This window comes from Abramis brama, assembly GCF_963993115.1.
Source record: "Abramis brama genome assembly, chromosome: 5".
NCBI classification, from domain to species: Eukaryota; Metazoa; Chordata; class Actinopteri; order Cypriniformes; family Leuciscidae; genus Abramis; species Abramis brama.
In genome coordinates, this window is record NC_139967.1 from 33,570,639 (window position 1) to 33,596,149 (window position 25,511).

At 42.6% G+C, this 25,511-nt stretch overlaps 1 protein-coding gene across 1 annotated transcript in view; it reads left to right on the forward strand.

The window, feature by feature from the left end:
• The window catches only part of LOC311083774 (neurogenic locus notch homolog protein 1-like), a gene marked incomplete at both ends in the record, with an annotated part of 64,303 nt that overhangs the window by 31,986 nt on the left and 6,806 nt on the right, over positions 1–25,511 (forward strand). The window contains 6 exons of the mRNA XM_084115527.1: positions 9,344–9,466; positions 9,663–9,896; positions 15,016–15,171; positions 15,349–15,534; positions 23,408–23,530; positions 23,727–23,960. Of these exons, the coding sequence (XP_083971653.1) occupies positions 9,344–9,466; positions 9,663–9,896; positions 15,016–15,171; positions 15,349–15,534; positions 23,408–23,530; positions 23,727–23,960 (1,056 nt within the window). The remainder of the gene's footprint in view (positions 1–9,343; positions 9,467–9,662; positions 9,897–15,015; positions 15,172–15,348; positions 15,535–23,407; positions 23,531–23,726; positions 23,961–25,511) is intronic.

Genomic DNA, 25,511 nt, shown 5'->3' on the forward strand with positions numbered 1-25,511 from the left:
CTTCTCCATCAGGATCAGATTCTGGGTCAAACTGGAATGCTTGAACGACTGCGTGTCTTCGTGCCATTGCAATATCCAACATAAACAAACATGCATGGTACCATTGCGCAAGATGGTCAAGGCCACACCCACCCTCCACCTTGCGCCGCCTTTCTCCTCCTCATTAGTATTTAAAGCTACAGACACCGAAACGGCCCGTCTGAAGGAAGCTCATTCTGGGACTGGCTTGTAGTGGCTATAATTCTGCACCGAGGCTGAATTTTTGGAAAGAGATTTCAGATACAGTACTAAGGACCACTAAGGACTATATTAAAGCCTACAAAAAGTAGCATGTCATGGGACCTTTAATGAAATGTATAAAGTACAGTAAATCTAGTTGAAATTGAAACTGAAATCTAATTGAAATTAGGGATGCACCGATCCGATACTCCGTATCGGTAGCCTATCGGCTCCGATACTGCCATTTTTGGCGGATCGGGTATCGGTCAGACAAGGCCTATCCAAATCCGATATTGTGCGTATACTATTCAGTGTTATTGTTAAGCCCCACAAAAGGCACACAAACATTATAAAGCACCATAAGTTTTCGTGCACAATATTATAAGTGTTCTGAAGCCATTATATAGTATAATGTGAGATATAAATTAATATTTAAGTCGTTAAATTCAAGATCACGTAAACGTTTCCCTCAGCTGCGGCTGTCAATCATTCTTCATTCAGCATTCAAACAGCGCGTCGCGTTCGGTTACGACAGTTAACACGATGAAACTCTCTCCAAGATGATTCAATGTTACTATTATTATACTTGATCTGTAGATAAAGGTCTATGGTTTCGCATAAAACAACTTTATCTTGCTGGACTTTATTGCTGTACCTTAATCATGTTACTTTCTACCGTGTCTGTTAGATCACAACACTGGAGTAAAGTCAGAGCACTATTTGTTCTTCACGCGCACAGTAACTGAAATTTAAAACTGTTAAAAGAAAATGCTGAATAGACTATTGCATAGATAGATACTGTATAATACACTACGCATCAATATGTATTTTCTTTGTGCTTTAAACTTTTCAATGCGGACTCGACGCGCTGCGCGCTGTGACTCGTGTTGCTTCAAGCGCATCATTCTGCGCTCGGGATGCGCATAAGCGCTCTGTGCCGCACTGTATTGGAGCCTTTCATATCATAATACAGTGACGCAATGAAAGATTATCAATAGCCGTTCTTGTTCTGTTCTATCTATTATGTTGCTACCTCATTAAACAGCTGTGCTATACATTTAAAAAATGTCTAAATTTTATAGTAGGATATAAAATAATTGCTATTTTTGATTTTTATCTTGTTTTTCATGAATGTATTTTACAACAATACAAAGAGCAATGTGTAAAGTTTTACCAGATTTAGTGTTACACTTATTGTCTCTAATTTGTTCCCCACTAAACATTTTTTTTCACGAAATGTTCAGATTTTATACAATTATTGTGCACTCGTGATTTTTCTAGACTACATTTTACTGCTGAATTATCCACTAATCTAGTTTATAATAACATTTATGTCAGATTATGATCATATATTTTTTGTTGTTGTTTTTCTTTTTTAGTTCAACACAGAGTTATAGAAATTCTACTTGATTAAAAAAAAAACTGCGCTGGTATCGGTACAGATCGGTATCGGCCGATACTTAGAATTTTTGGTATCGGATCGGATCGGTTCTGAAAAAATGGTATCGTTGCATCCCTAATTGAAATTCCTAAATATTATAACCCCAATCAACAAAACCTCTACCAATTATATACAATATAGCAGTAAAATAAAATGCCTGGCAAAATAATAGGGATGCAAGATATATCGGCCACTATATCGGTAACAGCCGCTATATGTTTAATTTTTTAATGTTACATTTTTTAATGTTATTCTTATTGGCCTGATAAGAAAATTTGGTCGATATATTACAGCCGATAAATAAAGATTATTTCCTTCAGCTGAGACACTTCAGATGCACACAGTTCGCCACAATGGTTTTGAATTGCTTGAAATATGATTGGAGTGCAACATGTGCAGTGCAAGTCTGTCATATTGGCTACATGAAATTATAGACATAATATATAATTTTGTGCTTAGGACATGGCTTTTAATTGTGAGACTTTTGTTTTTGTAATTAGGCAAAAAATCATATAAAAAATTGGATTTAGATTTCTCGGCCAATATATCGGTTATCGGCTTTCAAATATAAAGAATCGGTGCATCCCTACAAACTAAATAAATGAATCAACCGAATAGTATATCAAAACATAAAAGCATAATTTAAACATAAATAATCAAATTAAATGGATATAAAAAATACGTAAATAAAAAATGCAGTTACAATGCAGTTTGGCCTCGTGACAGAAAGTAGTGACAAAACAAAGCCACATGACATGGAAACTTATTGGTCAAAATAAAAAGCTTTAAAATAATTGCAATATTCACAGTGTTTCCTTATTTTATATGGCCAGCTGAATCACCATGAATATATTGTGAATATTTGATATATTGCCTGGGTATAATACTTATGTGATTATGTATTTGGCAGACTTGTTCTACCCTTTCCTGGCTTAACAGCTGTTTACCATGCTAACAATTCAAAGCCACAATGTCTTAAACACCCCTCATGATAATGGGGTATATGGCTTGAATCTTGAATCTTTTTAATAACAATGAAGGCTTTAACTGATATTAGTTACATAACAAATGAGTTCATTAAATGACGAATCAATGGCAGCCTCTTAACTTTGATCACTCAGAGGAAATCCACTTTGCCAATTTTAAAGTGTCCTGTTGACGACATCAGTTCCAGTGGCAAGACAAATGATTTCGGCCTTCTGTCCGGGTCAACACTGAAGGTAGAGATTTTAGATGAGCTCAGTGAGTTTGCAATAACAACGCAGTATCAGTGTTTCCCACAACTTTGGAACATGGGATAGGCTACGTTTTCCAGCATGCCCTTCTCTCAGCCTCATTTAAACCCAGTCTACCCAGCCACCCAGTCTCTGTGTGTGTGTGTGTGTGTGTGTGTGTGTGTGTGTGTGCTTGTCTCCTGTCACTAATTTGAACCTGAATGGAACTCGTATCATGTCAGACAAACATACATAACCTAAACCTCAGCTGTGAAGAAACATCACTAAAGTAATTTATCACTTTTTTTATTCCATTCTTGGGTTTTGAAAAAGGAATTCATTTTATATAATGTGATCAGTTATTAAATATATCCTAACGGAACTTTTTGGCGTTAAATCGTAGGAAATTGTGGTTAGAGTCGGTTAAGTCGTTGTCGTTGGTGCCTCTAACAGAGCCCTGGTACTGCCAGCCTTCTCAGAAAAGGAAGACTGTTGACCGCAACAATACTAACGACTGTTTTTTGTGAATGTAATAGGGAGTTTCACAACATTTGATCCCTCTGTTTATACTGGGAAACAATCAAATTTTCATGTTTGTGTTAAAGGATCTGTGCTGTGCAATCTGATATAAATATTTTGTTCTTTGCAAGATGACATGAATTCTGTCAGCAAACAGTTGCTCAAATATTTATCCATGTCTAGTATATTTGAATTTATGGGTTCCCTTTCGAGAGGTCTCTCGTATTGCGTAAGGCTAGCTTATGCTATGGGAAAACTCCTTTTCTCAAGAATATTGAAGCCAATTTTTTAAAACGCAGTGCAGCTGCACAATATACACAGATGAGTGACTAGCGCGGTCATTTGGCTGTGCTACGGCAACTGCACGAACCAATGGCGAGGCGGCTCAGACATGAGAACCAATCAGGTCGCTTCGCACCCTAGCGCGTCAGAGCCCGCCAGAATGGGCTTGGCTTATGGCTATATAAGCACCCATTCTTAGGTTTTATCTCCTTCAGCGAACACTCCACTTCGCTGATCTCTGGATAGAAGCCTTCGCCGCCGTCGACAAGCTTTCAGCGGGACAAGCTTTCAGCAGAACAAGCCTTCTGCTATTCAGCCCTGAGGACGCCGGCTTCTTGGATTCACCAGACGCCACCTTCAGCCCGCTGTTCTGCTGTGCCATCCGGCCCGCCATATTCTTTAATGCTTGTGTGCTTGCCGTCGCATCACATTTTCTAAGAGAGCTAAAGGCATTGCTTCAGTCAGTTTTCCGTCTTCAGTCAAATTTCAGGCATTGCTTGCCGGCCCAGTCCCCACGTCCCCGCATGCCTCGCCCAGAGAAACTCCCTCACCATTCCTGTTTACAAAGGCAGACCAGCACCCCTCTCTGCAAGCGGAAGGTCTCGTCTCTTTCGGCGCATCGGACGAGGAGGACAAAAAGGATGACAGCCTTTCCATCGCTGCATCCGAATGCAACGAGTCGGCGGGATCCGTTTCAGGCCTTGCTCCGTCAACACAAGCCAGCGCGAGAACGAGCATCGATGCAGAGCTTGTTCCGCATGCTCACCAAGGCCGTTGAAAACCTTGTGCTCGAGTGGTCTTCGCCCGATGAGCCCACGCGTAGCAGGCTTGATGAGTGATTCCTGCAGGGGCGCCGGCAGGCCCCTCAGCAGAGACCCGCCCCCTTCTTCCCAGAAGTGCACGACGAGCTGACGAAAGCGAGGAAGGCGCTACACTCAGCTCGCTTAAAGCCTTCCTTCTCCTCGACACTCTCTACCGTAGACGGCGCTCTGGAGAAAGGCTATGAGGCGATTCCTCCCCTCGAGGAAGCGGTGGCCGCACACCTTTGCCCGCCCACCGCTTCTGGATGGAAAGCGAAAGCATCACATCCATCAAAGCCTTGCCGCGCTACTTCAGCTCTCGCTGGCTGTGCATACGCCGCCGCTGGCCAAGCTGCTTCGGAGCTTCACACCATTGCTGTCCTCCAAGCTTTTCAGGCCAAACTTCTACGCTCTTTGGACGAGTCTGGACCTGAACTGGAAGCTTTCAGGGATCTGCGCAGCGCCACAGACCTGGCCTGCGAGCAACAAAGTTGACAGCCCAGGCAATTGGACGAAGCATGGCCAGATTGACGGTGCTTAAGCAGCACATATGGCTTAATTTGACTGATATGAAGGACGCAGATAGGGCAGCTTTTCTGGACTCCCCTATCTCCATCTCCGGTCTGTTCGGCCCAGCAGTTAAAGGGTTCGCTGAGCGCTACACTGAGGCTCAGAAAGCGTCACAAGCTATGCGTCACTTTCTCCCAAAACGCTCCAGCTCTGCTTCGAGCCGCCAGAAGAAGGCGCCACCTCCTCAGCAGGTAAAATCAGCGCCTCCAGTCTCCCAGCCCCGCCCAGCGGCTGAAGTCCGTCACCGCTCTCGCTCTGCAAAGAGCCAGCAGTTCCCTGAGGCGGGGACCCCGACCCAAGATTGTGTTGGACCCCGAGCCTTGTAAGCCTTCTTAGCCTTAGGAAGAAAGAGAGAGAGTTTGAGTCCCACTGAGGCCGGATCACTCTCCAAAAAGCGTCTCACACATTTCCCAGTCCTCTTTTTTCAGGCGGCTGGAAATACCGATGTTGCAGTAAATGGGTCTGTTATAAAACACGCACACCTGCAAACAAACGGCATTTTACGGCGACACAAAAAAGCACGAAAAGAGCTCTTTTCTGTCTGTGTCATATGTAGGTCACGTGCCCACGATAAAGTAAGCACCCCTACATACAAGAACTGTTCCCACAGTATTAATCTCTCCTCCAGCTCACGCTGGGGATGCAATAAATGCAGGTCATGCGTCCACTATACAGTACACACCCCTGCACACAAGCACTGTTCCCACAGTATCAAACTCTCCTCCAGCTCACGCTGGAAGGGTAATGAATGTAGTGCGTGTGCCCACTATGAAGTATGCACCCCTACACATAAGCACTGCCACCACAGTACCAATTCTCCCCCCAGCTTGTGTGGGAGATGTAATAAATGTAGGTTGTGTGCCTACTATGAAGTATGCACCCCTACACATGAAAACTGTTCCCACGGTTTCAGTTCTCCCTCCAGCTCGCGCTGGAGATGTGATGAAAGGTGTGCCCGCTGTAATGCATGCGCCCCTGCACATAAGCGCTGTTCACACAGCATTACAAGACGGCTGGGCGGCCAGGTCCCTGTCACAGAGCGGCCCGTCCCCAGTTTTCATTCAACCCCTAGCTATTAGGGCCAAGGCCTGGGAGGCCATCCCCGGTGTATCAGTATGGGTGTTGAACATGATAAAACGAGGCTACTCGCTAGAGTTTGCTCGCAGACCCCGCGCTTTCGAGACATGTTCGAAGCGACAGTGAGAAGAGATGTGGCGCACATCCTTCGCACCGAAGTGTCGAAACTGTTAGAAAAGGGAGCTGTCGAACCAGTCCCTCTTTCACAAAGCGAGTCGGGCTTTTACAGTCGCTACTTCCTCGTTCTGAAAAAGGATGGCGGCCTCAGGCCCATCCTAGACCTCAGACACCTGAACAAAGTGCTTATGATACGCCTGTTTAGGATGCTGACAACCAGACAAATCCTTGCGCAAATTCGCCCAGGGGATTGGTTTTTCTCAGTGGATCTGAAAGATGCTTATTTTCACATCCAAATATCGCCCCATCACAGGCCATTCCTGAGATTCGCCTTCGAGCGGCAGGCTTACCAGTACACAGCACTACCGTTCGGCCTGTCACTGGCACCTCGTACATTTACGAAGTGCATGGACGCAGCACTCTCCCCCCTGAGACAGCTGGGAGTGCGAGTGTTAAACTACCTCGACGATTGGTTGATTATAGCCCAATCGGAGGAACAGTTGATACAGATCCTGGCTCCTCAGCCATTTACAATGCCTGGGTCTAAGGATCAATGCTTCCAAGAGCACACTGTCTCCCAGCCAGGGTATTTCTTTCTTGGGTACAGTGATAGACTCTATACAAATGAAAACGCGCCTTACGTCAGAGCGCTCACCATTCAACGGCGCTTGCGCTCCTCTCAAGAGATTTCAGAGGTTATTGGGTCTCATGGCCTCAGCATCATCAGTACTCCAGCTTGGACTACTGCACATGCGTCCTCTCCAGCGCTTAGGGTGCTAAAAACCATCACTGAAGCAAGAGCGCCTTCGACTAGGCGCCTCTACGCTCAGAAATGGGTGGTGTTCTCTGGCTGGTGCGCAGCACGTACTCGCCTTTTTGCAAGAGCTCTTGGACGCGGGTCACATCCCCTCCACGCTCAAAGTATATGTGGCGGCCATAACAGCATCTCACGCTCCTGTGGCCGGACAATCACTATGAAGAAACAACATCATCGTGCGTTTCCGTAAAGGGGCAAGGAGGCTAAACCCTCCACGACCCCCCTCTGTGCCTATCTGGGACCTCTCCACGGTCCTGGAAGCAATGAAGGGGCCCCCATTTGAGCCGCTTCGGTCTGCGGACCTGAAGCATCTCTCGCTCAAAACCACTCTCGATTTACATGCGCTATCAGTAAGCGCACCCTGCCTTGAGTTTGGGCCTAATGACTGCAGAGTCGTCCTTAAGCCAAGGCATGGTTATGTTCCTAAAGTGCTCTCGACTCCGTTCAGAGCACAAGTTATTTCACTAGCAGCTCTTCCCTCACCAGAGGATGAAAGAGACGCAAATTTACTCTGTCCCACCAGGGCTCTCAGAGTTTATCTGGAGCGTTCTGCCTCATTCAGACAGTCGGAACAGCTTTATGTATGCTTTGGCGGCCGCACCAAGGGGCTCGCCGTTTCATAGCAAAGATTATCACGCTGGATAGTTGATGCTATCGCACTGGCTTATGAGTCTTAGGGCCTTCATTGCCCCTTAGGCGTCAGATCTCATTCCACGAGAGGTATGGCCTCGTCTTGGGCTTAGTCAAGTGTAATACCTATTGAAGATATCTGTGCGGCGGCCGGCTGGGCCTTGCCGTCCACATTTATGAGGTATTATAACCTGGAAGTTCCTGCTTTGCAAGTGAGGGTTCTTTCAATACAAGATGTGTAAGCACAAACTTCCTGAGCCTTAGGGCCCGATACATATCCGGTCCTGGCTAAATTCGAACTACGGTTCTTATATACATTATAAAGGGTTTGGCCCTCATTAGGCCCATTCCTTGTTTTTCCCTATACGAAGCCCGTCACGGACTGGCTTTTATTGGGTTCATACTTTACTCTTCTATAAGCCTCAGACATCTTGCCTTAGTCTACTGAACGGAGCGAAGTTAAGCACGCACAACGTTTTGAAGGAGGTTCCCATAGCGTAAGCTAGCCTAACGCAATACGAGAGACCTCTCAAAAGGGAAGGTCTCGGTTACTAATGTAACCTCGGTTCCCTGAGATGAGGGAACGAGTATTGCATAACCCTTCGCGCTACTGTGCTTTGATCAGGGGATCGCTTCAGTCGATTAAACCTGAGTTCCTTGGCAAAGAATGGGTGCTTATATAGCCATAAGCCACGCCCATTCTGGTCAACCATTCTGATTGGTTCGCACGGCTGAGCCGCCTCGCCATAGGTTCGTGCAGTTGCCACAGCAAAGCCAATGACCGCGCTAGTTGCTCATCTGTGTATGCTGTGCAGCTGCACTGCGTTTTAAAAAATTGTCTTCAATATTCTCGAGAAAAGGAGTTTTCCCATAGCGTAAGCTAGCCTTATGTAATACTCGTTCCCTCATCTCAGGGAACCGAGGTTACGTTAGTAACCGAGATGTTATGTTTTAGTGCTGATTTTTTAATTCACCCTGCTCGAAAGTTACAGGCTATGTTCACGTGTTTTGGATGTGAACAGCAAAAATCTGAATTTAAAAATATTCAGATCTGGACTCACTTCCATATGTGGAATAAAATTGAATAGGTACTCTATCGTTCAAAACTTTGTGTTTGGTAAGATTTTGTTTTTGAAAGAAGTCTATTATGCTCAGCAAGGCTGAATTTAATTGATCAAAAAACAGTAATATTGTAAAAACAATAATATTGTAAAATATTATTGCTGTTTTGGTTACACTTTATTTTAAGGTGTACTTATTACAATGTAATTGTTCATTTAGGTATTGAGTAATATTATTAACATGTACTTACTATAGAGTTAGGATTAGGGTTTTGTTTAGGGTTAGTTGAATGTAATTATTCATAATTTACAGTTATTACTATAAGTATATGTAACAAGGACACTGCAAAATAAAGTGTTACCACTGTTTTCTATTACGATGTATTTTAAAAATGTAATTCTTTCCTGTGATGCGAAGCTGAATTTTCAGCATCATTACTCCAGTCACATGATCCTTCTGAAATCATTCTAAAATGCTGACTTGCTGCTCAAAAAATATGGGCAGTGCCTGATATGGGCATGTAAACAATCTTGTTTTGGCTTTTGAAACTAGATTTTTAACAACATTTTTGATGAAATTGCTTCTTTCTTTCCAGGCTTTAGTGGTCAGAACTGCGAGGAGAACATTGATGACTGTCCAGACCATCGCTGCCTTAACGGAGGGACCTGTGTGGATGGAGTGAACACCTACGATTGCCAATGCAAGCCAGAGTGGACAGGTACCAAATGCCTACTCAAACCCTACACTTCAATTAGAGCTAGACACAAAGACATTTTTTAATCAGTAAGGCTAACAAGGTTTCATTGGGTAAAATCTCTTTTTTTTTATTGGCATTGTATCAGTGTTTAGAAATGTACATGCTGTATTTTGCAGTGAAATTAACAACTATAAATATTTATATATTAATTCCTCAGGTCAGTTCTGTTCTGAAGACTTCAATGAGTGCAATTTGATGCCCAATTCCTGCCAGAACGGTGGTACATGCTTGAACACGCAGGGTGGATACAACTGTGTGTGTGTGAATGGCTGGACAGGGGATGACTGCAGCAAGAACACTGACGACTGCGCAGATGCTGCCTGCTTCGCAGGAGCCACATGTCATGATCGGGTGGCCTCCTTCTTCTGTGAATGTCCTCACGGGCGCACAGGTGTGCATAGTTTTTTCACATGCAACTGAATCTTGGTTTGAGGCACTCATTTCTTTTATTGGAGCATTAGCTTTATGAGAGCTTTGAGCAAAACCACTGAAGATAATTTAAAGACCCTATTTTTAGTTTAATGGACCACTTATTTTACTTATTTTTTATTGAAAAAGAAATTAAGATGGGACATATCAATTTGCTTTTTTAATCTGCTAAAATGAATTTAGTCTGTATTGTATGTACACTTGCACATAGATGATGTAAAGCTAATAGCCATGGATTAAGTGTCATGACATTATGTGTAACACTTTATTTTACAGTGTTCTTGTTACACATCTTACATGTAGTTGCTATAGTAATTACTATAAATTGTGCATAATTGCATGCAACTAACCTAAACCACACCTTAATCCTAATCAGAGTTTGGTATTATGCGTGTGGATTTCAGCAGTGGCGTGTAACGCAGTCACTCCTACTAGCCAATTTGGCAGGTTGAATTATATATGCATGTTTCAGTTGTAGTCTTTAAAAAATCATCAGAAATAATAAACTAAGTGCAATTTAGTGTTGTCAAAAATATCGATTTTTCGATAAATATCGATACCGAAATATCTGAAACGCTTCCAATACAAATTTTCCGCAAAATTGATGCATGACACCAAAATCTCATCTCTCTGACAGCGAGTTGACACACAAACCTGCCTCCCCTCTCTCACTCGTCTCATTTGCTTTGAATGAATTGCCCCGGCATAGGATTGCGCATATTTTGCATAATTTGACTCATTCCTTCAGCTTTTGTGCTCACACCCAAAGTTTGCACACATAATGCCGCCTCTCAGTACTAAATTGAGTTCTTTTTCACTGCTTATTGCACTTAAACAGTCAAAAACACACAAAATAATGTTACAAATTTTTTTTTTTGCTGGTTTAACACAGTCAGTTATGTTTTATTTATTTATTTAAAAGGGACAATGCATATTAATGAACATCTTAGCTTTTCAGCAATTTAAATATGCCAGAATTAGCCCCAAGGCTATTTTACATCTGCAGTCCCCTGTCAGGTCATCACAATATAAAGTAACAAGGCTAAACATTGAAATTAAATATGATACAACACAATTTAAAAGACGCCACAATATTCAACAACATATTATAAGAGATACCACAGTTTTCAGACAGGGCATCTAATACAGGGTACACATACATATACACTGTTGTAAAGTTTTCTTTCATCGAAGCAGAGACCAGTGAGACAGTTGGGATCGCGTTCAACGGAAGTTATTCTTTATTGAGAACTCCGCCGTACGTTGCTGTAGTACTTCCAACATGATCTAACTCTAATACAGTATGCATTGTAGACGACAGAGCAGCATTTCTTCAAACACCAGGGTTGTAGCAGTATTTGTTTAAATACGGGTTGTATCGTTTTCAGAGTCTGCTTTTGTTGTTTCATTCTTTCCCTATTTCTTAATTTATTTGACACCTATGGACCAGTGAGGTGGGGATAAGAGGGGGGATGAGGAAATCTTCACCACATGGCTGTTGCACTTCGGTTCTTCCATGGGCTCCGCCCTGGTCTGTGTGTCCTATTCTGTCCCTGTTGTGTGCACACTGTACAGTGTGTGAGAAAATTGGCACATTTCCATTCTCCAGTGAAACATCAGTCTTAATAGACATCATATATAGCATGGGGGTCCGACTGGAATATTTCTGTGGTATAACATTTAAGGCTGTGAGTATACTGAATGTCCCCCAAACAAAGGCTGGGACAGTCAATAAGTCTTTCATCTTTGTTGTAAGTTACTGGGGAGATTAAGCAATCACAGCCTAAATGGTTAACACCGTATCAAGTTGCCCCATGAGTTTAACGAGGAGGGGAGGGGCTGCTTCAGAATATCAAGCAGGCTAAGCAGAAGCTGAGTAACCTTGTTAACTTCTTTAAAGTTCTTTTTGTTTTTCCTACATTCTTTTCCAAAATGTCCGTGCTTGCCACAGTAAGAACAACTGGCTTCTCTGGGACTTTTGCGTTTCTTTGGCTTCTCTGAGTTGACCTTAACAGAAACTGCTGCAATTCTTACTCTCTCTTTGACATCAGAATCTCTTTCCCAAATAGCTAAACTGTCCAAGTTGTCTTGCAGGGTTCTTGTACACCATGTGATGTTTAAGTAAGGCAACGCCTTTCTGTGTTCTGGCAAAAGACAAAGAAACCATGTGCGAACCAAAGGGCCATTATCACCTAACACCTTCTCTGGCGTGTCTGCAATTCCACTGTACTCTGAAGCGGTCTGGCAAAATCTTTCTGTGTACTCACAAACAGTTTCACCCTTCTTCTGTACCAAACTAGTGATCTTTGACCAGTCCACGTTCGGTCCAACAATGTCCGTTAACACTCTCAAAACTCCATCTCTCAATTCATCTTTTCTGGCATTTTGAAACTCAGAATTGTTTACAGCACTTTCAAAATCATTGAATTCTGACTCAGTCAAGATCTGTGATATTAACTGAGTGACTTCAGCTAGAGACATATCGTAGAGCCGCATCTTTTTGGACAACTCTCTCCTAAACTCAGAAAAATTTCTTTGCACTGATGGCAAACTTTCAGCAATTCTCTCGATATCTTTAGGACCTAAAGATGTTTTGACTGCTTGTGGCTGCAATATGGGGGTTGCAAATGAAACTGTATCAACACCTTTTCCCTGAGGCTTTTGTCTAGCTCCACACACTTCAACTGCATTTACATCTGCATTGACATTGTCCTCTATTCTATCAAAAGACTGTAAATCAGGATAGCTTTCATCTGACTGTTGGTCTTCTAAATCACATTTGGTTGAGGCTTTGTTATGGCCCACCTTTGTCTTGAGACAGGACATCTGAGTCTGCAATTGTTTGTTCTGATCGTTTAACTTAGCAATACACTGAGCTTGTTCTTGTGCAATGGATAAGCTAAATTCTATGTGACAACAGATAATGCCTTTCACATTTTTCTTCCTGATACATGCACCCAACACTTTCTTGCAATCTTCAATTGACCATACTTTGTCTGCATCAATGTCAAATTTCCTTGTTAAATTCAATCTGACTTGCTCAGTCACTATTGTGTCCATGTGCTCTGATAACAAAGACTTAAACTCATTGTCTGTCCATAACGGTGTAGCTTGTCCAGCTTTTTCAGTTGTGGGAAATAGTCTCGCATTCCTTCTAACCATTTTGTGAGTTCCTTTGTTACTTCACAATCACAAAACACTAAAACTTCTCTCTACTGTCTTACAAACAGAAGGTACAATCTTGTTAACACAGCTTAACTATTGTTAACTTTCCAAATTACCACACTTAACTTCCCTGCCGACAAGAACAGAGGATCAACAGAAATAACTAGCAAGTAAAGCTAATTCTTCTCTGCCTAAAGCAAAGGATACCAACTATTAGCACTTGATGCTAACTTTCTCTAGCTTACAGATAGGTCTTCTCTAGCAAGAGCATACACACAATATTAACATGTAACTGTTAATCTTCCCTGCCAACAACAGAGGATAAATTTCATCTCTAAAAGAAATTTTTTTTTAGAGGCTCATCTTTAGTTAACCAAACTCTACAGCTGTTTGTTAACTACTTCTCTGAACGGCGCAGAGGAAAAACACATTTGTACTGGTCTGCATTGGTTCACCGAATCGTTGGTTGTACAGAAAAAAATTCGTCTGGAACTCAGTCAGCTTTGTTGAGATCTTTGAGCTTGAAGTTTCAAGATTCAGTCTGGAACTCAGTCAGGCATTGAGATCTTTTTGGAGCTTGAAGTTTTCAATCTGGAGGAAGCTGGAAAGATTCAGTCTGTCAATCTTTGTCAGATCTTTTGTTGAGCTTGAAGTTTCAAGATTCAGTTCTTTGAGCTTGAAGTTCTTTGAGTTTCCTTTTTCTCCATCCGGGTCACAAGGCACCATCTGTTGTAAAGTTTTCTTTCATCGAAGCAGAGACCAGTGAGACAGTTGGGATCGCGTTCAACGGAAGTTATTCTTTATTGAGAACTCCGCCGTACGTTGCTGTAGTACTTCCAACATGATCTAACTCTAATACAGTATGCATTGTAGTTATATACATTCCAAGGGGGAGGGATTACATAGAGGTGGAGACTCTGAACAAAGCATGCAAATTAAGTATACAGGTTAAGGAACCCCCCCGACTCCAGCGGGTTACCAGTCTCAATCCAATCAGCATAACCATTCAAAAGCATATGTGCTAATCCAATCAGCCTAACGATTCATCGTCTAGGGCTGGGGCTCGAGCCATTAAAGACAAAAGGTGCGTCTGGGGCTACGGGCTCGAGCCATTAAAGACAAAAGGTGACTTACAATAGAGAAAAACAGGACTGGCAGAAACTGTTGTTACTATTATCCTAACCTAACCTTAAAATGCTAACTTCAATGTACTCAACTTTTACTGTTGCAAACTAAATTAAACATTTAATAAATTTGTAATCCAACAACACGTATACAATAAAGTGCTATTCTATGTACTTTAAGTACATTTGTAATTATGCTAAAATACTAATAAATACAGTAAAGTGCTGGATCTGGTTTGGTATACATACATATACTTAAACAGTACCACAGTGAACATACCCATATACCTAAATTACAATAAATACCGTTAGTGGGCACGTTTAAGTGCACGTAAACAGATGAGAAAGAAAATGCATGTGTAACAGTATAATGGATCTGTGCGTCAGGTCTTAAAGTGACAGCAGCCTAATATACCTGCTGCCAAATTATGAGATAATATAAAAAAATATCTAAATGACAGTTTTTCCCAAAATTGTGGCCAGTGAAAATGCTGCATAGCTGATAACTTTGGAAAACCACTAGCCACTGTGGCTGGTGAGCAAAAAAGTTAATATCAAGCCCCTATCCTAACCCTATAGTCAGTACATGTAGTTAAATAATTATTACTCAGTACTTAAATGTACAATTACCCTGTAACACGGACACCTTAAAATAAAGTGTAACCAACATTTTTATTTATTTCATGAGGTCTTTAAAACCTGCCATGCTGTTTAAATAGGAGACATTCACTCATTTTTATTGTCATAAATTTCTGTACAAGCTAATTTTTATTGTGTGTATCGATGTCTTAGGTCTGCTGTGTCACCTGGATGATGCTTGCATGAGTAACCCATGTCAGAAAGGCTCAAACTGTGATACCAACCCAGTCAACGGCAAGGCCATCTGTACCTGTCCTCTGGGTTATTTTGGCCCAGTCTGTGACCAAGACGTCGACGAATGCTCACTGGGTGAGTAATGGCTTCTTTAAAAAAAACACCTGAATAAAATGAACATTTGAACAACAGAGCAACCACACAGAACACCCTAGCAACCACTTAAAACACCCTGCCAACCTGAATGTATTAGTGATCGAATGATGGATTTCCAAAAAAAAATTGTAAAGGCGTTTTGTGTCTCTTTTTTAGGTGCAAACCCTTGTGCACATACTGGAAAGTGTATAAACACAAAAGGTTCCTTCCAGTGTAAATGTCTGCAGGGATATGTGGGTACTCAATGTGAACTGGACATAGACGAGTGCATGTCCAACCCATGCCAGAATGATGCTACCTGTTTGGATCAAATTGGAGGCTTCCATTGCATCTGTATGCCAGGTAATCCAAAATATCTGCTGCATTTGGTTTTGGACGCAGTCTATATCTAAATGCTCACTATGTATGACCTCATACTGGTGATGTCATTACCTCACATGACCAACCTGTGATCCAATAAATATCTTTTTTTGGCTGTAGCTCTAATTATACTGATGTCTGTCTACATAAAGCTGATATATTGTGTTTCATATAGACAAAAGAAACAATATTAGCATAGCTAAGGCAGGCTGAATTCTCTTGCTAAATCTGGAACTAATCATGGAACTAATATGCTTCACCCAAACTGGCAAAGCAAAGGAACTAGTTCAGGTTCCTTTCTGACTAACAAAATAATAAAGAGTCCATCTTTCCATCTTTTGATGATATTCTTTATCTCAATGTTTATGTATTTTTTCTGGAATCATTTAATGAAAGGTATAAAGTACAGTAAATCTAGTTCAAATTGAAATTCCTAAATATTATTACCCCAATCAACAAAATCTCTACCAATTACATATAATATAGCAGTAAAATATTGTTATTGTTATAGTTATTGGCCTGATAAGAAAATTTGGTTGATATATTACAGCCGATAAATAAAGATTATTTTCTTCGGCTGAGACACTGTTTGCCATGATGGTTTTGAATGGCTTGAAAAATTATTGGAGTGCAACATGTGAAGCGCAAGTCTGTCATATTGGCTACATGAAATTATAGATATAATATATAATTTTGTGCTTAGGACATGGCTTTTAATTGTTAGACTTTTGTTTTTGTAATCAGGCAAAAATCATATAAAAATTTGGATTTAGATTTATCGGCCAATATATCGGTTATCAGCTTTCAAATATAAAGAATCGGTGCATCCCTACAAACTAAATAAATGAATCAACCGAATAGTATATCAAAACACAAAAGCATAATTTAAAAATAAATAATAAAATTAAATGGATATAAAAAATACTTTTTTTATTCCATGCATTCTTGGGTTTTGAAAAAGGAATTCATTTTATATAATGTGATCAGTTATTAAATATATCCTAACTGAATTTTTTGTAGTTAAATCGTAGGAAATTGTTGTTAGAGTCGGTTAAGTCGTTGTCGTTGGTGCCTCTAACAGAGCCCTGGTACTGCCAGCCTTCTCAGAAAAGGAAGACTGTTGACCGCAACAACAGTAACAACTGTTTCCGAATGTAATAGGGAGTTTCACAACATTTTATCCCTCTGATTATACTGGGGAAAAAAAAAAATTGTGTTAAAGGATCTGTGCTGTGCAATCTGATATAAATATTTCGATTTTTGCAAGGCGACATGAATTCTGTCAGCAAACAGTTGCTCAAATATTTGTCCTTGTCTAGTATATTTGAATTTATGGGTTCCCTTTCGAGAGGTCTCTCATATTGCGTAAGGGTAGCTTACGCTATGGGAAAACTCCTTTTCTCAAGAATATTGAAGCCAATTTTTTAAAACGCAGTGCAGCTGCACAGCATACACAGATGAGTGACTAGCGCGGTCACTGGCTGTGCTGCGGCAACTGCACGAACCAATGGGTAGGCGGCTCAGACGTGCAAACCAATTAGGCCGCTTCGCACCCTAGCATGTCAGAGCCCACCAGAATGGGCTTGGCTTATGGCTATATAAGCACCCATTCTTTGCCAAGGAACTCAGATTTGATCTCCTTCAGTGAACACTCCACTTTACTGATCTCTGGATAGAAGCCTTCGCCGCCGTCGACAAGCTTTCAGCGGGACAAGCTTTCAGCAGAACAAGACTTCTGCTATTCAGCCCTGAGAACGCCGGCTTCCTGGGTTCACTAGATGCCGCCTTCAGCCCGTTGTTCTGCTGTGCCATCCGGCGTGCCATATTCTTTAATGCTAGTGTGCTCGCCATCGTGTCACACTTTCTACGAGAGCTAAATAACCGAGGCGTTGCTTCAAATGCCTCACACCACCTGCGCCTCATGCTGAGGCCCTCTCTTCGGCGGGGACCATCACATTCTCTGCGCTTCCTGTCTGGGCCGCGAGCATGCGTAAACTGCACTCGCCAAGGGCGGCTGCCCTGAGTGCGACTTGATGGATCTCCCCACTCTGCGGGCTCGACTGGCTGTTTTCTCTCTCCCTTTGCTCGAGTGGTGCAAAAAGAAGCACCATTCTCAAAGCATGCCGACCCAGTCCCGCGTGCCTCGCTCTCTCCCAGAGAAATTCCCTCACCGGTCCTGTTTACACAGAACGAGCATCGATGCAGAGCTTGTTCCGCATGCTCACCAAGGCCGTTGAAAACCTTGTGCTCGAGTGGTCTTCGCCCGATGAGCCCACGCGTAGCAGGCTTGATGAGTGGTTCCTGCAGGGGCGCCGGCAGGCCCCTCAGCAGAGACCCGCCCCCTTCTTCCCAGAAGTGCACGACGAGCTGACGAAAGCAAGGAAGGCGCTACACTCAGCTCGCTTAAAGCCTTCCTTCTCCTCGACACTCTCTACCGTAGACGGCGCTCTGGAGAAAGGCTATGAGGCGATTCCTCCCCTCGAGGAAGTGGTGGCCGCACACCTTTGCCCGCCCACCGCTTCTGGATGGAAAGCTAAAGCATCACATCCATCCAAGCCTTGCCACGCTACTTCAGCTCTCGCTGGCTGTGCATACGCCGCTGCTGGCCAAGCTGCTTCGGAGCTTCACACCATTGCTGTCCTCCAAGCTTTTCAGGCCAAACTTCTAGTCCGTCACCGCTCTCGCTCTGCAAAGAGCCAGCAGTTCCCTGAGGCGGGGACCCCGACCCAAGATTGTGTTGGACCCCGAGCCTTGTAAGCCTTCTTAGCCTTAGGAAGAAAGAGAGAGAGTTTGAGTCCCACTGAGGCCGGATCACTCTCCAAAAAGCGTCTCACACATTTCCCAGTCCCCTTTTTTCAGGCGGCTGGAAATACCGATGTTGCAGTAAATGGGTCTGTTATAAAACACGCACACCTGCAAACAAACGGCATTTTACAGCGACACAAAAAAGCACGAAAAGAGCTCTTTTCTGTCTGTGTCATATGTAGGTCACGTGCTCCCGATAAAGTACGCACCCCTACATACAAGCACTGTTCCCACAGTATTAATCTCTCCTCCAGCTCACGCTGGGGATGCAATAAGTGAAGAGTTTGGTTCCAAAACGCGATAAACGCCATTTAAAAAAAAATTGAGTTCCTGCAAAAATCAGTATTGTATAGGGTCAGTATTGAAAAGTCAATTTTAAATTTTATGTTAAATGCGATATCCGCCGTGTTATTCTGTCATGTTTTCTCCCTTTCTTTCCAAACCGCGACAAACGCCAGTCTCCTTTCTCTGCAGAATGAGATAAATCCGCTCTCAACCAATCACAGCGCACCATTCCACGCACTGTAAACAGTAAAGGCAGCGCTTTGAATACACCCGGCATCCTAGTTTTTCCTATCTACTTTGTACTTTTTGATCAACAATCAAACAAAATCTTTTATAATTTTGACGGCATTGATGAACCTGTGGTGGATTCTGCGGTAGGGAAGAAACGTAAGCCATCGAAATCTAATCATTTACGTGAGGAGATTAAGAAGACGAGGCGCGGGAGGAGGAAAAATGCCGGCTATTGCTTGTTCTCACACGACAGCTTCAAACTTCTGTCACACTGACACGTTGAACCCAGGGGATTTTTTGAAAAACTTTCAGTTGTTTTACTCAAAGTCAACGAAAACCGAGCAGGACTAAGCCGTTTTACAGATGATCGCCGTCAAAAAAGTTCAGGAGGTATTTCCTAGCGATAGCTGATTGAATGTATTTTTAGTCCAGTGCCTGTAACGTTAATAAGATATTGATCGAGTTCAGGCTGTCATATGTGGATGGATCAACTTATTTTGTTGTGTATTTTCAACAGTTTCAATATGAAAAATAACTTTTATATTGATTCAATGGATTAATTGCATTTGGGGAAAAAAAGTGTTATGAATTTATTGCATTTTGGGGAAAAAATGATCAGTTTTTATAATAAATCTTTGAAAATCAAAATCTGGATTTGAATTTGTTTTGTTATTATAACCTAAATATGCTATGTGAAAGTTTGAAACAGAAAATAGCGTTTTTCATCTTGCCAAATTCTTGGTAAAGAAAACACATTTTTACTCAAATTAATCAAAATGGATTTATCGCGTTTTGGAACCAAACTCTTCAAATGCAGGTCATGCGTCCACTATACAGTACAAACCCCTGCACACAAGCACTGTTCCCACAGTATCAAACTCTCCTCCAGCTCACGCTGGAAGGGTAATGAATGTAGTGCATGTGCCCACTATGAAGTATGCACCCCTACACATAAGCACTGCCACCACAGTACCAATTCTCCCCCCAGCTTGTGTGGGAGATGTAATAAATGTAGGTTGTGTGCCCACTATGAAGTATGCACCCCTACACATGAAAACTGTTCCCACAGTTTCAGTTCTCCCTCCAGCTCGCGCTGGAGATGTGATGAAAGGTGTGCCCGCTGTAATGCGCCCCTGCACAGAAGCGCTGTTCACACAGCATTACAAGACGGCTGGGCGGCCAGGTCCCTGTCACAGAGCGACCCGTCCCCAGTTTTCATTCAACCCCTAGCTATTAGGGCCAAGGCCTGGGAGGCCATCCCCGGTGTATCAGTATGGGTGTTGAACATGATAAAACGAGGCTACTCGCTAGAGTTTGCTCGCAGACCCCGCGCTTTCGAGCCATGTTCGAAGCGACAGTGAGAAGAGATGTGGCGCACATCCTTCGCACCGAAGTGTCGAAACTGTTAGAAAAGGGAGCTGTCGAACCAGTCCCTTTTTCACAAAGCGAGTCGGGCTTTTACAGTCGCAACTTCCTCGTTCTGAAAAAGGATGGCGGCCTCAGGCCCATCCTAGACCTCAGACACCTGAACAAAGTGCTTATGATACGCCTGTTCAGGATGCTGACAACCAGACGAATCCTTGCGCAAATTCGCCCAGGGGATTGTTTTTTCTCAGTGGATCTGAAAGATGCTTATTTTCACATCCAAATATCGCCCCATCACAGGCCATTCCTGAGATTCGCCTTCGAGGGGCAGGCTTACCAGTACACAGTACTACCGTTCGGCCTATCACTGGCACCTCGTACATTTACGAAGTGCATGGACGCAGCACTCTCCCCCCTGAGACAGCTGGGAGTGCGAGTGTTAAACTACCTCGACGATTGGCTGATTATAGCCCAATCGGAGGAACAGTTGATAACTCACAGATCCTGGCTCCTCAGCCATTTACAGTGCCTGGTTCTAAGGATCAATGCTTCCAAGAGCACACTGTCTCCCAGCCAGGGTATTTCTTTCTTGGGTACAGTGATAGACTCTATACAAATGAAAACGCGCCTTACGTCAGAGCGCGCGCTCACCTTTCAACGCCTAGCGGCATCCCTCAGAGCAGGCGCTTGCGCTCCTCTCAAGAGATTTCAGAGGATGTTGGGTCTCATGGCCTCAGCATCATCAGTACTCCAGCTTGGACTACTGCACATGCGTCCTCTCCAGCACTTAGGGTGCTAAAAACCATCACTGAAGCAAGAGCGCCTTCGACTAGGCGCCTCTACGCTAAGAAATGGGTGGTGTTCTCTGGCTGGTGCGCAGCACGGAGCCTGGACCCCTACTCGTGTAAAGTACTAAGTGTACTCGCCTTTTTGCAAGAGCTCTTGGACGCGGGTCACATCCCCTCCACCCTCAAAGTATATGTGGCAGCCATAACAGCATCTCACGCTCCTGTGGCCGGACAATCACTATGAAGAAACAACATCATTGTGCGCTTCCGTAAAGGGGCAAGGAGGCTAAACCCTCCACGACCCCCCTCTGTGCCTATCTGGGACCTCTCCACAGTCCTGGAAGCAATGAAGGGGCCCCCATTTGAGCCGTTTCGGTCTGCGGACCTGAAGCATCTCTCGCTCAAAACCACTCTCGATTTACATGCGCTATCAGTAAGCGCAACCTGCCTTGAGTTTGGGCCTAATGACTGCAGAGTCGTCCTTAAGCCAAGGCATGGTTATGTTCCTAAAGGGCTCTCGACTCCGTTCAGAGCACAAGTTATTTCACTAGCAGCTCTTCCCTCACCAGAGGATGAAAGAGACGCGAATTTACTCTGTCCCATCAGGGCTCTCAGAGTTTATCTGGAGCGTTCTGCCTCATTCAGACAGTCGGAACAGCTTTATGTATGCTTTGGCGGCCGCACCAAGGGGCTCGCCGTTTCATAGCAAAGATTATCACGCTGGATAGTTGATGCTATCGCACTGGCTTATGAGTCTTAGGGCCTTCATTGCCCCTTAGGTGTCAGATCTCATTCCACGAGAGGTATGGCCTCGTCTTGGGCTTAGTCAAGTGTAATACCTATTGAAGATATCTGTGCGGCGGCCGGCTGGGCCTTGCCATCCACATTTATGAGGTATTATAACCTGGAAGTTCCTGCTTTGCAAGTGAGGGTTCTTTCAATACAAGATGTGTAAGCACAAACCCCCTGAGCCTTAGGGCCCGATACATATCCGGTCCTGGCTAAATTCGAACTACGGTTCTTATATACATTATAAAGGGTTTGGCCCTCATTAGGCCCATTCCTTGTTTTTCCCTATACGAAGCCCGTCATGGACTGGCTTTTATTGGGTTCATACTTTACTCTTCTATAAGCCTCAGACATCTTGCCTTAGTCTACTGAACGGAGCGAAGTTAAGCATGCACAGCATTTTGAAGGGGGTTCCCATAGCGTAAGCTAGCCTTACGCAATACGAGAGACCTCTCAAAAGGGAAGGTCTCGGTTGCTAATGTAACCTCGGTTCCCTGAGATGAGGGAACGAGTATTGCGTAACCCGCCGCACTACTGTGCTTTGATCAGGGGATCGCTTCAGTCGATTAAACCTGAGTTCCTTGGCAAAGAATGGGTGCTTATATAGCCATAAGCCACGCCCATTCTGGTCAACCTTTCTGATTGGTTCGCACGGCTGAGCCGCCTTGCCATAGGTTCGTGCAGTTGCCACAGCAAAGCCAATGACCGCGCTAGTTGCTCATCTGTGTATGCTGTGCAGCTGCACTGCGTTTTAAAAAATTGTCTTCAATATTCTCGAGAAAAGGAGTTTTCCCATAGCGTAAGCTAGCCTTATGTAATACTCGTTCCCTCATCTCAGGGAACTGAGGTTACGTTAGTAACCGAGATGTTATGTTTTAGTGCTGATTTTTTAATTCACCCTGCTCGAAAGTTACAGGCTATGTTCACGTGTTTTGGATGTGAACAGCAAAAATCTGAATTTAAAAATATTCAGATCTGGACTCACTTTCATATGTGGAATAAAATTGAATAGGTACTCTATCGTTCAAAACTTTGTGTTTGGTAAGATTTTGTTTTTGAAAGAAGTCTATTATGCTCAGCAAGGCTGAATTTAATTGATCAAAAAACAGTAATATTGTAAAAACAATAATATTGTAAAATATTATTGCTGTTTTGGTTACACTTTATTTTAAGGTGTACTTATTACAATGTAATTGTTCATTTAGGTATTGAGTAATATTATTAACATGTACTTACTATAGAGTTAGGATTAGGGTTTTGTTTAGGGTTAGTTGAATGTAATTATTCATAATTTACAGTTATTACTATAAGTATATGTAACAAGGACACTGTAAAATAAAGTGTTACCACTGTTTTCTATTACGATGTATTTTAAAAATGTAATTCATTCCTGTGATGCGAAGCTGAATTTTCAGCATCATTACTCCAGTCACAAATCATTCAAATCATCCTTCTGAAATCATTCTAAAATGCTGACTTGCTGCTCAAAAAATATGGGCAGTGCCTGATATGGGCATGTAAACAATCTTGTTTTGGCTTTTGAAACTAGATTTTTAACAACATTTTTGATTAAATTGCTTCTTTCTTTCCAGGCTTTAGTGGTCAGAACTGCGAGGAGAACATTGATGACTGTCCAGACCATCGCTGCCTTAACGGAGGGACCTGTGTGGATGGAGTGAACACCTACGATTGCCAATGCAAGCCAGAGTGGACAGGTACCAAATGCCTACTCAAACCCTACACTTCAATTAGAGCTAGACACAAAGACATTTTTTGAATCAGTAAGGCTAACAAGGTTTCATTGGGTAAAATCTCTTTTTTTTATTGGCATTGTATCTGTGTTTAGAAATGTACATGCTGTATTTTGCAGTGAAATGAACAACTATAAATATTTATATATTAATTCCTCAGGTCAGTTCTGTACCAAAGACTTCAATGAGTGCAATTTGATGCCCAATTCCTGCCAGAACGGTGGTACATGCTTGAACACGCAGGGTGGATACAACTGTGTGTGTGTGAATGGCTGGACAGGGGATGACTGCAGCAAGAACACTGACGACTGCGCAGATGCTGCCTGCTTCACAGGAGCCACATGTCATGATCGGGTGGCCTCCTTCTTCTGTGAATGTCCTCACGGGCGCACAGGTGTGCATAGTTTTTTCACATGCAACTGAATCTTGGTTTGAGGCACTCATTTCTTTTATTGGAGCATTAGCTTTATGAGAGCTTTGAGCAAAACCACTGAAGATAATTTAAAGACCCTATTTTTAGTTTAATGGACCACTTATTTTACTTATTTTTTATTGAAAAAGAAATTAAGATGGGACATATCAATTTGCTTTTTTAATCTGCTAAAATGAATTTAGTCTGTATTGTATGTACACTTGCACATAGATGATGTAAAGCTAATAGCCATGGATTAAGTGTCATGACATTATGTGTAACACTTTATTTTACAGTGTTCTTGTTACACATCTTACATGTAGTTGCTATAGTAATTACTATAAATTGTGCATAATTGCATGCAACTAACCTAAACCACACCTTAATCCTAATCAGGGTTTGGTATTGTTGTAAAGTTTTCTTTGTTCGAAGCAGAGACCAGTGAGACAGTCGGGATCGCGTTCAACAGAAGTTATTCTTTATTGAGAACTCCTCTGTACGCGGCTGTAGAAACTTCCAACATGATCTAATCTAACATAACTTTACATGGTGTCTTATAGGCATTTTAGGAGGAGGGACTTTTGAAGGTGGAGACAAATTCAAACAAAGCATGTAAATGAGTATACAGGTTAAGGAACCCCCCCCCAGACCGGCAGTCTCAATCCAATCAGCATAACCACTCAAATGATCCAATCAGCCTGACGGTATCACCCATATCTTCACAAGATCACAGAGGCAAAAGCACAGCTGTACATTGAGCTTACTGGGCAGGAAATGCATAAGGGCAAAGGGTGAGGGTGAGAGTCTCAGGAATTGACTCATTTAGAGAACAAAGGAAAACCAGGTCGGGCAGGAATATCTTGCTGTAAACTCAATAATCATTTTCTCAGTTTATATACTATCTAAATTAAAACCTCAAATGCTAAAATCAGTATTCTTCACCGTGATGTTATGGAAGGAAGCATATCTGAAAACATATTCTTAAATTTTAACCCTTCAGTCCCCTCTTTGAGAGTTCTTAAAATAACTCTCACAAAAATACAAATTTAGACACATAAAGTTAATTCTTGTAACTGGTGTAAGTTACAGGCACATATAACTTGCTCTGTGTTGTTCATCTGTAATTGCATGCTGACACAGAAACAAAACATGCAATTTAGGGTCCGTGAATTTCTCTGCGTTGTGTATTTTTCATTTTCTTTTGTGATAGTTCGTTCAGCAGTGGGTCTGGTTGTCTTCTTGAGGTTGGGGCTTCATACGCAGATGAGACGGTCGTTGCATATGGATCTCGGAAAAGACATCAAGTTTTATCTGCACACTGTAAGACAGAAAACAGAAAAACAGAGAGCAGTATTTCTTCAAAACACTACGGTTATAGCAGTTTAAACACTATGGTTCTATCGTTTTCAGAGTCTACTGTTGTCGTTTCATTCTTTCCCTATTTCTTAATTGATTTGACACCTATGGACCAGTGAGGTAAGGATGGACTAAATGGGGAAAGGCCTATGAGGTTGTCTTCACCCTGGATTGGCC